The sequence below is a fragment of the Fundulus heteroclitus genome, chromosome 12, assembly GCF_011125445.2.
Source record: "Fundulus heteroclitus isolate FHET01 chromosome 12, MU-UCD_Fhet_4.1, whole genome shotgun sequence".
Taxonomy (NCBI): domain Eukaryota; kingdom Metazoa; phylum Chordata; class Actinopteri; order Cyprinodontiformes; family Fundulidae; genus Fundulus; species Fundulus heteroclitus.
This window is the reverse complement of record NC_046372.1, coordinates 10,887,313-10,901,006: the sequence shown is the minus strand read 5'-3', so window position 1 is coordinate 10,901,006 and position 13,694 is coordinate 10,887,313. Positions and strand designations below refer to the sequence as shown.

The window sequence follows — 13,694 nt, the reverse complement described above, 5'->3', positions numbered from 1 at the left end:
AAATCAGTGTTTGTGGTGTGATAATAATTTGACTTGCTATTGCCACTATTCTCCAAAAATTATTCTAATCATCTCCATTTAGTGAAATTGTGTTTTCACACAATCTGAGCGTGTTTACTACGTTTCCAGTTCAGGACCCTCATGGGAGCTTTTCGTTTCTTCTCTTTAAATTTCCAGGCTATCTTTGAAGGCATCTCAGACGAGGAAAAGGAAGTGTGAGTCACGAGCCAATAGGGCCCCGGAATTGGTGCAACGTCAATGGTCGGCTGATGCAGGTGTGCTCCTCCCTCCCTCCCTTCCTCTGCTGCTTGTCCTCTTTCATGATGAACCGGAATTATGGCATCAGTAATGGAGCAGCTTTCACTTTAACATGTTAATCAGATATGCGTCTCCTGTTCTTTTTCTGACAGACTTATTGAAAAGACTTTTAAGGTTCAAACTTTCCCGCGGTTTTATATAAAATATTAAATAAAGGTGCATAGCATGTTCCAGCGTTTTTGCACAAGTTCGCCCCGTCTTGCAACAGGTTGAATGACACCAAGGTTGTGCACTTGCATGGAGAAGAAATCAAGCATCTGCCGCTTTGACTGCACACGGGAAATGGAGGGAAAAGTCGTCTTACAGACGTGGGGTAATTAGGGCATGTATGGGAAAGATAAAAAATAACATCTAATTCTTGTGCAGTGCTCCTTTTTTTTTAAACGTGAATTTAATCGTTTAAAGTCATGAAAGTTCAGCCAATATTGCACTACTGGAGAATGTTTTGAATGCTTTTATTGGGAGTAAAATACTAAACTGTACAAAAGAGCTTAGTCAATGACTGTGCATTTATTACAATTTTTAGATGATTTCTTTATGCAATGTACATTAAATGTACATTGTATAAAAATATTTATGATACACAATGTACTATGTATCGTGTGTGTACGCCCATTTGTTTATGGCATGTTATTCTGCTATGATTTGTATCTTTAGAGAATGGATTGTTTTATTTATAAATGGAGCTGGAGGAAAGACATTACAAGTAAGGAGCTTTATTTATTTGCCTTAATACTCTTCAGCTTCGATAAAACTTCTGTTTTGTTTAGGTATTGCAAAATATTCGTTGCCACTTACCTTTTCTGTGGTGACCCCTTTCTTTATTGGTTGGTTTTGATTCCTTTGTTTCTTGCTTCACACTGACTTGTTTCTTCACCAGCTCTTATTGATGATATTATATTGTCAACATAAATGATAATGAAACAAAGTTTGGCAGTGATGGAAAAGGAAACTGTAGTTTTGCTTCTCGTTTTTTGTGGCACAGATCTGTAGATTGTGTTCTGATTTCTCATCTGACCTTATGTGATGTAAAACACAACAGAAGGAATGAAGCTCTATTGGTTGTGGAAATAAAACAGCCAAGAGAAACAAGCAGGGGGGGTAGTTTTCACTTAGTTTGTTTTCACTTTGTTTTTACACTGCAGCATTACAGCAGATTATGCCGGAGAAAATAAGTTGCAGACATTTAGACATGTGAAACACTGTTTGGTAATAATAATTCATATGTTTCAGAAACATTGTGAAAGCTGCTAGTTCCTACTTTATGTGTGAGCTTTACTTCTAGAAATCCAGGTGTAACAATAAAAATGCATCTTGTTCAATTCCCAGGAGAGAATAAAGAAAGAAGGCAGAGTGCTCAAGAGTCTGAAACCTTTTTAGTTTTATTAAGACAAAAGGGTGTTTATGAGCTATAGCGTACCACATGAATCCAAAAATATAATTTACTGAAACAGATGTTTAACAGCAAACTGTGAGCGTGACTCCCTGTCATTTGACGGTCCCCTTCAGATCTCTTGGATCTGTTTCTGGGAGTTCAGGTGAAGCTCTATCTCCTGTTTGAGGAAGAGCTCTCCCAGCTGGCCGTGCGAGGCCTCGCTCATGGCTTTGGTTTGCATGCACATCTTGTATTTGTCCGGGGGAAGCTCATCGGCACAGCTCTTCTCATGCCACAGGTGGAAAAGGCCCCTGGACGGAGCTCGGATCACCATCAGCTTACTGTGGAGGTACTTCCTGTACAGGTGGACGTCCTCCAGCCCCCAGCCTCTGATGCTGCGGTCAAACCCACCTGTGAACCCACGGACAGGTGGCAGGAAGATCAGAATAATCTGAGAATGTATCGCTTTAAATATGAACATTTTTGTCCACAGAAAGCAGCCTGCAGGTCTGTTCCAGAGAAGAAAATCTACTGATTAATGTAAAAAAAAAAAAAAAATGCAATTTGTATACAATTGTAAGGCAGGACCATAAAATACAAACTTTTCTGAATGAAAGTCTCTGGACTAGTAATTCTCAAGGTGTAAGGGGTGTTTTGACAGATTATATTAATTTTATGATATATTGTACTGTTGCAAGCAGAACTAATACACAGTTTTGTTGGGACCTGGGCCTGTTTGTGTTACATAGTCTACAAACCAACGTTTGCATAATGGCCAACAACGTGTGGCATTGTATGAACCCCTGGTTACCGACGTGGTAGCTGGCAGACTCTCACAAAGTTGACTGACATTCTTCAAATTTAACAAAACAAAAAAATTGTCTCAAACCCTTTTAATCAGTAAATGTTTAAAGATGGGTCATAGAAGGTCACCCAGGCCCATGAACATTACCCTGCTCAAACAAAAATGGGGCCGTGGGCTGATACAAAAGGGTTTCTGCAACCAAAATTAAAAAAAAAAGGTTCTCCAAAATGCTACAGCGCCCTCTGGTGGTCACATACAAATGGCACGTCCCAATTTCTGATTTTTCTTAGGATTGTTGCACAAATGAAAACCTTTGCAGCAGAATCAGAGCAGAAACCATCAATACTCTTTCCATCTGTCTTTGAATTAGGTGATACACAGGAGCATGGCTGACCGTTGAACACCTAGCCTTAAACTTTTATTGATATCTTAAATAATGACTTTAAAAAAACAAACATTTGTAAAGCACACAAACATCTGCAGAGGAGAGCAGGAGAATTTTTATTTTAAGGTTTTGGAGCAATTAGGCAAGAGGTACAGCATCTGTCTGTAAGGATAGATGCTGGTTGAAAACAGAGGACGGATGGAGAGAAGGAGAGACATGAGGGCAGATGCCTCCAGGTAAAGTGGAATAAGTAATTTACACAGAAACCTGATATTTCTACCAGGGAACCTAATGAACAGAAATTCAGACTCTGAACATTTGTGTGTAGTCAGTGGCACTGTAAATAAGTCTGTCTAGTTTTTATTCAATTGTTCTTTGCACAAATTGTATCTGAAATGAAATGCCTTTTGATTTATGTTATTGTTTTTATTTGTAGATGGAAAAGTACGTATTTCTTTACCATTAAGACCGAAATTCCAACAACAGTCCTAGGACTCGAGAACTAGTTCATATTTCTGACTAAATGAAAAAAATAAGCAAAAGGATCGTTTCTCTATTCTATTCAGCTGAGAGCAAAAATGGAAGATAATAAACAATCTAAACTGCTCCTTTAACTCAATAAAATTCAACCGATTGTTTTGTACAGTAAAGCACTGTTGGTTTACATGCAAAAATACTTCTCTTAGAATTCATTTTGGCACAGAGACAATGAAAAACGTCACAATTTCTAATCACAAAAATGGATTAGCAGGTGTTTGTCAGTATTATTTCTTCAAAGCGTGTAATCTATAAAAACCTGTGCCTGTCTTACCAATGTTGATGAAATCCGATCTGAACTGGCATGTCATGCCAAATCCGAAGTCCCGCCAGAATCCATTTTCCTTTCTTATCACCTGAAGCAGAAGGAAAAGCCTGAAATCAGCTTCATCAGGATCATATTTTCTCCATCAGAACTAAAGATCTGTTGCTTTTTTTATTATTATTATTTTACACCCACCAGCTGTTGTTTTATAGAAGGTAGGAGAGTGTGATTGCTGTAGATGACGGATGGGTTGTACAGGCTGAAGAGCACAGGGTAGTACACTTTTTTACCTAAAAGAATGAGCGATGCAATGTGACAAAACAGCAGTCAGTAAGAAAACCCACCCTGTACAGATGTTTAAATTAGAAAAAATAACGGGCAACTTAAGCTGTAAGGCAGGGAAAAGGGATGTGTTTGATAACGGAACCTGTTTAAAAATGCGAAAAGAAAAAACACAAATTGGGAATTTAAAAGGGGAAAAAATGCAGAATGGCTTCTGAGACCTTCTCACCGGCTTCTGCATTCATACGACATGAAGTCAAGAAGTCTGCTGTGAACTGGATGTCGACATCGCAGAAGAAGAGCAGGACGTTCTGCCGTTGTCTCCAGGCCCTGGCGCCCACATCGAGGCCCCGGCCACGAGAAAACTCCTCATTCACCTGAATCAAGGTGAAACTTCTGAACCGAGTCTCCCTGAGACACAGAAGCAGAGGTCAGGTTGGCGGTCATCTCCTCTTAATTACTCTTCTTAGCTAGTACATGTGGTATATGTTGTTCAGCGTGAAAAAAAAAAACTTTAAAGGGAAGAATTAAAAACCTGTAAAGAGATACTTTCAACACATCTTGTTTTTGTAAATTGCAAAAAAATAAAACACAATACAGATCTTGTGTTGGGAACTCAGAATAAATTCAAATTAAACCTTTGATTTGAGTCTGACTTCTGTCAGCCTGATAAGGATTTTTTTTTTCTATTTTTATTAATATTACAAGTCGGTTGTATAAAGCATTTAAAATGTGTGTTGGGTAATGCCTGTCACATTTACGTTTAAAAAGGGATTAGTCAAATAGGGGCAAAGGGCTATTTGGCATTACTGTTCCCATTTATTGCATCTCTTTCTGTAACCATAGTGTTTATTAGTACCTAGTTCAACGTTCCAATAAAGATGGAAACTGGCTTAACATCTCCGTGAGTTCAAATAACAGATATGAGACGTTGAATTTTTTGATTTTATGCATAGGCTGGGTGCAGTTGGGTGTTTTTAGTTGTTCTGTAAAAAAGGTGGGTAAGCAATAATCTGTCAAATATATTGTACTTTTCCCACAATATATTTAAATGGAACAGGAAGAAGATAAAAATAATGAGACAAACAAATCTTAAAGAAAGCTATGCACCAGATAGTGTATTATTTGTTATCAGTGTTAGAATTTAGAAACTTTGACTTCAGGGTACTTTAAAGGGCGTTTTGGTCCATGGATTAAATTTTGCAAAAGCTTTACATCCCTTTGCATTTCTGTCATTTACCTTCTTGTAAATCCTTGGTGATCTTGATCAAGAGTTCCTGAGGCTTTCTGACATTTAGACTTTGACTGTTTTCTCACTTAAGTGGAGAACTAAATAAGTTTCCTGTCCAAAAAGTTCTGCAGCTGCTGAACAGGGAAAGAAATTCATGTAATTGAGAAAGAATGATGAGAATAAAAGTATTCTTCTAAAAAAAAGGCAGAGTATTGAATTGAAAATAATCAAAAAAGCCTTAAAAGGTTTAAACCTTCAGAAATCAGAAGTATTCAAAAAGAGCTAAAAACCTGTCTCATTGGAAAGAAACTATGAAATGATTGCCTTTCAAAGTACCACAGCCAAAGTTGCAGTTATTACAACTGTCACAGAAATTGTTTTTATCTTTTTTTTTTATCTTTTTATCTTTTTTATTTTATCTTGACCAAAACAAGCTTGATAGGAATGTCTAAAGAACCGTTCTTCTTAACCAGAGAAGACCTGCCGCTCATTTCTGCCTGCTTTTATTTCTAGCACTCTTCTTATAAGTAAAGCATTACTTCTTGTAACTGAAGGCTCTCAAAAGTAGAATTGATTGAAAGAAGGTTCTCAGTCACGTTTCAGTCTCTAGGAGTCCCAACCTTACCTGGTGGTCTGATCCAGTACAGCCTTCACCTGGTCGATCTGGTCCCGACCAAAGTAGACCACAGTGAGGTGAACCCTGCCGTCCTGTTGGATGCAAACTTCTCTGAACCAAACAGACAAACCAAACACGCACATATTTCAACTGCATGGTTGCAAAACATGGATGGCCAGATTGGACTACTTTTACAATACTGTGGTGGCGAAACAAAACCAAGATCTGAGATTTGTTTCACAGATCACCAGCTCTGTTCGTCCGCCTCCAGACATTACCTGAAGTTGTTGACGAACTGCCTGAAGGCATCCAACCTCCCGGAGAGCGGGACGATAATGTTGATGATGATGCTGCGTGTGTTCACACTGTCACTCTTCACCTTCATCAAAGGCCCGAACGGCCTGAAGAGGACGAGCTGAGAGAAGTCCTGCGGGCCGTCGCCTTTGAACGTCAGCTCATAGACGGTCCCTCTGGTCCTCTCTGTGCGAGTCAACCCTGAGTCAAAAGAGAGAATATCCTTACATGGATCCCTTTTTATCAGCTGAATTGAAGAGTATTGCTCTGTAATAAGGATCAATATTAACCAAGTCAAGTTTAGTTATGTACCACTTTTCAGTCGCAAGACGATTCAAAGTACTGTACATGAACAGAAAAAAATACATTACAAAGGGAACTATTACATAGCTTATTTCTTTAATGTGATGTTTTCTTTTCCTAAGGAAATCCTTGACTAGACTTCTTCAGTTTCACTGTAACAAGCTTCATCACTGACATTCAAAGCTCAATTGTTTCTAATCATACATTAACAAACATACAGAATGCATAAAACCACAGTACTTGTTTCTATTCATGATAAGAAATAAACTAAGTAAATCCATTGGGATTTCTGATCTAAAGTAGTTTTGTCAACTTTTCTAAAGCTACAACTAGCATAACTTCTTTTGTTTCATTGTAATAAGAATAAACTAAGTAAATATTGGACTAGTCTCCTTTAGTTTCACTGGAACAAGCTTCATCACTAGGATTCAATGCATAATTGTTTCTATTTATAATAAGAAATAAACTAAGTAAATCCTTGGGGGATTTCAGTCAAAAATAGTTTCGTCCAACGTTTCTAAGAGCTACAACTAACTAGACTTCTTTTGTTTCATTGTAATAAAAATAAGTAAATCCTTAAAGCTACAACTACAAAGGTCTCTGATCTGACCTTTCTGACACTACAGCTAAAACAGAAATCAAGAGTAAAGGAAGAAGCACAGCAAAGACAGTGTATGTGTGTTAGTGTAGGTCCGTGACACTGCTCCAGATAGCCCCCACCGCCATAGTCATTGATAGTGATGAAACATTATCAGGTAGTTCAGGAGCACTCTGTTCGAGGTGACAGATGTCATAGAAAGTGGGGGCAGATCATCTTGTTTATATAACATATAATTACATAAGAAATTGAGATTACTGGTATGACATATCCCTCACATAGTTTCACTGGATGTGACCATATAACAGGAATGAATTGGCCTACAGACCCAGACAGGTTTGTTGGTACCCTTAAAACTCAAATCAAAGCTTAATTTTACCTAAAAAGAAGTATATGTCTGATTTATACCGCCAAAGCCAAAGATATGTTCTGCCTGGTAAAATTCAGACAGCAGCTGCATGAAGGTACAGTAGAACCACAGCTTCAGTCTCATCCAGCCCTTGCTCTACCAATCACTCTCCCAGCAGTTTATAGCCAGTCTGTTTCATTACTTCCTTGTCTGATCGCACTGTTAACCACTACCTAGTATTCCTGTCACTGTTGCTTTTGTTGGTTCCTGACGTGCCTGTTCCTCACATTTGTAAGTTTTTCCTTCAATAAACCTTCACCTTAATATGAGACAAATATGATTGAATCTGCACTTGGGTGCAATACCTCCACAAATCCGGACTTTAGCCATCCTCCATGTACATTGGCTGAAGAGGAAATGCAACTCAAAGTTAATTAGATGGATATTGGGGGTAATAGAAAAGTCGTATTGAACACAGAAATGTTTGACAACTCCAGTGTGGTAATGACTCCCCTTTATTGTGAGCAATCTGGTCAGAAAGAGGGAGTAAGTCGAATTGTTGGCAAATCCAGATGTCTTCTTGTGAACTACAGAGATTCCGTGTTGGTGCTGCAACCAAATATTTAATTAAAGGTACCATCTTTTTAATCCAAGTCATTTTTATGAGTTTAATTGTAAAAAAAAAAAAAAAAAAAAAAAAAAAAAGCAATAAAAAAACAACAACACATGTTTACAGTCTGTGGAAGGGTGCAGGAGTAAAGGCAAGAGCCCCCTCATACACAGGATTCAAACCCAGGATCTTCTTGATGCAAGGCAAGAATGCTAACATCTTTGTCATCCTTAAGCAACATCTGATGTCTGAAAAAAAACCTGAGGTCTGCCTGTGTAACTGTAAAAAAAGAGTATTTTCAAGTTAATAAGCTTTCTATGTACATTGTATCACTGTTTCCCACTACCATAAAGTTAGGAAACATTACAAATTCTATAATCATTTAATAAGAATAGTTCCCCAAAGTGACTATCATGCTCCCACTTAAAACCAAATACCTTAAAATTTCATCATGGTTAGAAGAACTTTAAGTTGTTCAAAGGATTTTCAAGATTAATAACAACGTCCTTCCAAACTTCGGAATTGTCTCCAATCTTTTTCTTTAAGCTGTCCCTAAGAGGAAGTTTTATGTTTGTAAAACAAGACGTCCATCCATTTTCCATACCTGCTTATTAATGCAGGGGACCCTAGACAGTCTTTGACAGGGCAGCACAGAAACACACAGGACCATCAACCACACACACACACACACACACCCATACCTTAGAGAAATTTAGACACCAAAGAAGATCCAAAAAAGAACCCACACATGCACAGCCAGAACATACAAACCCACACCAGGACTTAAACCCAGGACCATCTTGCTGCAAGGGGACAGTGCTAGTCGCTGCACCTAAAACTCAGCAGTGTTGTGATTACAGGAGATAATTTCTGAAATTCTTTTGATGATAAGCTCAAAACAAGAAATACTCAACAGAGATTTTAATTTCATTTGAAGAATAAAAAAAAATTATTTGTCCAAAATGAAGCTACGCATTGGAAATGTTGCTTTTTATTACGTCAGTAGCTGAATAACTTGGTGACACTGCTCTGTACACAGGCTACACAGTGGCACAGTTGGTAGAACTGTTGCCTTGCAGTTCTGGGTTTGAACTTTGTGTCTGCATGTTGTTTGCGTCCTCTCCCTGTGAATGCATGGGTTCTCTCTGGGTACCCCTGTTTATTTTTGTCTGTAAATGTTGAGACTTATCTGCTTTATTTCTTTGTGAATTAAGGGAAATTCAAAATCTAATACACTTTGTTAGGTGACTTTATACCTAATATGGATGGATGTTGAATACAACATTCTAGTATGCATGTATGTATTATGACTTGACTTCCAGAAGAGAAGAAAAAAAAGGAAACTGGCTTTTTTTTACATGACATTTCTTCTTCTAGCTAATAACAGCATGTCAGAAAACCAGGAGCAAGCAAGAATACAGTAACCAGGAAATGTCTGGATGGGTTTCTTTTCGTCATTTTGATGTTTTAAATTCACAAGAACTGGTAAGATAAAAACTTCAGCAACACTTGAAGCATAAGGAGCAGACTTTATTTGCAGACCAACGCATTTCGGCCTGTGGCCTTCTTCAGGGTCATTCAAGAAAGCCACAAGCCGAAATGCGTTGGTCTGCCAATAAAGTCTGCTCCTTATGCTTCAAGCGTTGCCGAGGTTTTCATCTTACCAGTTCGTTGACCCTCTTCATGCAACTTGGAAGTTGGTGACATTGCGCCAGAAACTTTTGGCTCTCTAAAGAATATAAGAAGCAAGCCGTTTCTCACCCTGTACGAAGTCTGAAGGGGAGTAGGTGCGTTTCCTCCCGCTGTTGTCTGCTTGTTGCTGAGGTCCGTTCAGGACGTGCAGGGCCGTCTCCACCGTCCCGGTCAGCTCGTCTCTACGGTCCCTCCTCACCGGCCTCTCAGCCGGGTGCTTCGTCAGCCCCGTTTCCAGCTGGTAAACCCTGAGCACCACAGACACCTCGCTCATTACACAGACAGGGGTTGGGTGGCTCCAACGGAGGCCCTGGTTGCACAGCTGTACTCACGTCTGCAGGGTGAAGGTCTCAAAAGGGATCAGCGCGTATTCGTTGGGGAGCTCCACGCCTGAGCTCACCTCCGCCTGGTTCAGCTGGGAGCGGAAGAACTCCTGAGGGACACAATTGCGGTATTTACTGTGACACACTTCTTCAGCTCAAATGAACAGATCATCCTCGCTTCACTCTTCTACCTTCAGGTCAGACTTTGTTGGGGTTTTGTGTAGACTCTCCAGACCCTGAGGCAGGATCCCTTTGCTTTTTGCCTTCTCCAGGGACTCCTGAAGCTGCTGAGTCCTCTCCTCCAGAGCCTCCTTGAGCTCCCCTATCTGCTTCATCAGACTGCTAACGTAGTGTCTGTGAGAGTCCTCTCTCTCCTGCAGCAGAGCCATGTATCCCTCCTTACTGGTGGCTCCTCCAGACCACAGCAGCGAAGGGCGTTTGCTGTGAGACGAAGGTTTACAGGCCAGGAGGTACAAGAGCAGCAGAGAGCAGCAGAGGCCCAACGTGATGAGACCGACACGGGCCATCAGGGCCAGCAGCCACCGTCTCAACATCCTGGACTGTCTCTAAAACGCTGAAAGGGATGTGAAACAGCTGTCATGAGCAAACGTGCCTGTAACAGGACGAGAAGGTCATCGCTCTTATGCTAAAGATCCAAACAGCTGTGGTGGTGCCCTCGGTTCTTTCATGTGTGTCCCCGATTGGCAGCATCTTCACTGGGTGCTGCTCTCCATTCTCACTTCATAGAGATCGATGATCCACCGGGAGTCTGGAATTGATTATAGGACATCAATGTTTTTAGTTTTTAAATTAATCTTTAAATTATTTGCTGTTTCCATCCATTTATCCATCCATCCACCTATTTATCATCCATCCATCCATTCTTTTATCATCTATTTATCCATCCATTCTCTTGTTTATCAACCATCCATTTATTTATAATCCATCCATCCCTCCATCCATATATCCCTATATCATTTATCTATCCATTTGTTTACCAGCCATCCATCTATCCATCCATTCATCATCCATCCATCCATCCATCCATTCATCCATCCATCCATCCATCCATCCATCCATCCATCCATCCATCCATCCATCCATCCATCCATCCATCTATCCATCCATTCTCTTGTTTATCATCCATCTATTTATATATTATCCATCCATCCATTCATCCATCCATCCCTCCATCCATATATCCCTATATCATCCATCTATCCATTTGTTTATCAGCCATCCATCTATCCATCAATTCATCATCCACCCATCATTTATCCATCCATTTATCATTTATTTATCCATCCATTCTCTTGTTTATCATCCATCTATTTATTTATTTATTTATTTATTTATTTATTATCCATCCATCCATCCATCCATCCATTTATATATCCCTATATCATCCATCTATCCATTTGTTTATCAGCCATCCATCTATCCATCCATTCAACATCCACCCATCATTCATCCATCCATTTATCATCCATTTATCCATCCATTCTCTTGTTTATCATCCATTTATATATTATCCAATCATCCATTCATCCATCCATCCCTCCATCCATATATCCCCATATCGTCCATTCTCTTGTTTATCATCCATCTATTTATATATTATCCATCCATCCATTCATCCATCCATCCCTCCATCCATATATCCCTATATCATCCATCTATCCATTTGTTTATCAGCCATCCATCTATCCATCCATTCAACGTCCACCCATCATTCATCCATCCATTTATCATCTATTTATCCATCCATTCTCTTGTTTATCATCCATCTATTTATTTATTTATTTATTATCCATCCATCCATCCATCCATCCATCCATCCATCCATCCATCTATCCATCCATTCATCATTCATCCATCCATACATCCATTTATCTTCTGCAGGAATATCTGGCAGAAGAGAATGGTGATTTTTAAAAAAGAAAGTTTATAAATTATCTGAGCACACTGGAAATTTGAGGCTTTCAAAGGGAACAATGTCAACTTGAGAATGTGTAGGAAGCCCTACACAAAGTAAAAACCTACAAAAAACATTTACCACTCTGCAGAAGAATCAACACAAACAGAGTGAACCGGGGTCTTTAGTGACAACTTTTCTTTTCGTCTCAGGTCGTAATTTAAAAAGAATAATCTACTGGTTATGTCTTAGTTAACTGTGAGTCCAACTTCTAGGGTTTCGTAGCTGTAAAATGCAGAGAAACAAACTGACCTGACGTGCCACAACGCTGAAGGTGGACAGGAACAAGCGTTTCTCTGTAAAGCTTCTCCACCTCATCAGTGGGTGTGTGTTTTCATCATCAGTTTATTCACAACACAGATGGCTCTTTATGGCTCAGGTAGAGGCAATTTCCATGAAAGACTTGCTTATGTTTCCCCACAAGCCATGCATATGTGTGTGTGTGTGTGTGTGTGTGTGTGTGTGTGTGTGTGTGTGTGTGTGTGGGTGTGTGTGTGTGTGTGTGTGTTCTAGCACTTGCAGGTGAGTGAAAAAATATTTTGTACATTTTACTGGTAAAGTGAGGACCTTTTTTAGTCCTCACTTGTCTTTAGGGCTAGAAAGTTATGTTTAAGACTAAAGACAATTAAGTTTGGGTTAGTGTGTGTGTGTGTGTGTGTGTGTGTGTGTGTGTGTGTGTGTGTGTGTGTGTGTGTGTGTGTGTGTGTGTGTGTGTGTGTGTGTGTGTGAACACTTGCATGGTACCTAATAGTTTTCTACACTTTCCCGTTAAAATTATCAGGTTTTAAAGTTTATTTTTTGTTGTTCAGAGCGAGTTTTTTATGCATTTAAAGAAACAAGAAGTCTAAAACGAATTCAGTTCAAGGCAGTAAACCATGGAGCACCCACTCCTATGATGGCATGAGTGAAACACGCAAAGATAGAAACACTAATCGAAGTGTTTACTCTGCAAACCTCACATTAATGCCAGAGAGATGAAAAATTTGTACTCACCAACTATTGTGCATCCAAAAGAGAAATCACAGTTGGACAACAATTATCAGAAACAGCTTATCTTTACAGTTAATATGTTCAAAGTTACCTTGAGAAGGAAACGATGAAGCGGCTCTTTAAAAGTTAAGGTTGAAGTGACCTTGCTGGAATAAACTGATCCTCCCTCCTCTCAGTCTCCACCTTTCCTCAGCACCTCCCTCTCCAATTGACTTCTTTCCCTGTTTTTACTGTATTCCCAAACACCTTCGTTCATTCTTGATTCACTTTTGCTTTCACTCAGACTGTAATTAGTTAGATTCAAATGATCACTATGGCCCCCCTCACCTGCAATCAGCTTTGAAGCAATAATTACTTCTCAGTCAGATCCAGTAGAAAGCACAGGTAGTGAAGCTGCGGTACATATAGTCCTCGTTTTCAGTCAGACATTTGCTTTAATGTGTGTGTGCATTTATAGACACACACACAGGAATACAATATTTAAACATTATAAACTAAATCCTGAAAATGTGACTTTAAATAAATCAAACTTTAGCTCAAAGTCACAAGGAAGTAAATGTTATTTTTATTTTCTCTTTGCTCTTGAAGGCAAATCAACCAAATCCCATCCTTGGGAAATTGGACTGTAGGGTGCTTTCTTTTGCCTATTTGATTTCTTAGCAGAAATTTTTTTTTTCAGCTAAACACTTTAATCTTAGTTTATGAGCCAAGCCAAAATACAAAGATCCATTAAGTGCCCTGATTTC

At 39.2% G+C, this 13,694-nt stretch overlaps 1 protein-coding gene across 2 annotated transcripts; it reads right to left on the bottom strand.

Moving 5' to 3' along the window:
- Window positions 1–1,621: 1,621 nt before the first annotated feature.
- On the bottom strand, window positions 1,622–13,375 carry LOC105931400 (chondroitin sulfate N-acetylgalactosaminyltransferase 1). Of its 2 annotated transcripts, XM_021320240.2 has the most exons (10): window positions 12,952–13,375; window positions 10,175–10,752; window positions 9,993–10,093; window positions 9,730–9,908; window positions 6,093–6,309; window positions 5,824–5,925; window positions 4,197–4,378; window positions 3,881–3,975; window positions 3,695–3,776; window positions 1,622–2,104 (listed from the first exon to the last, which is right to left on the bottom strand). In XM_021320240.2, exons 2-10 carry the CDS (start codon window positions 10,535–10,537, stop codon window positions 1,824–1,826), a joined length of 1,602 nt encoding a protein of 533 aa, XP_021175915.2. In that variant the 5' UTR covers window positions 10,538–10,752; window positions 12,952–13,375; the 3' UTR covers window positions 1,622–1,823. The 2 variants fall into 2 exon arrangements, with proteins under 2 accessions (XP_021175915.2, XP_035999803.1); XM_036143910.1 differs by lacking the exon at window positions 12,952–13,375 and having other exon boundaries at window positions 10,175–10,831.
- Between the last annotated feature and the right edge of the window lie 319 nt (window positions 13,376–13,694).

Excerpts from the sequence above, each read along its gene's own strand:
- LOC105931400 (XM_021320240.2), bottom strand. The coding sequence starts at position 10,537 with ATGTTGAGACGGTGGCTGCTGGCCCTGATGGCCCGTGTCGGTCTCATC. Across the intron at positions 9,909-9,992 it reads GAGACCTTCACCCTGCAGAC|GGTTTACCAGCTGGAAACGG; the intron begins GTGAGTACAGCT and ends TGTGGTGCTCAG. Across the intron at positions 5,926-6,092 it reads CAGTTCGTCAACAACTTCAG|AGAAGTTTGCATCCAACAGG; the intron begins GTAATGTCTGGA and ends TGTTTGGTTCAG.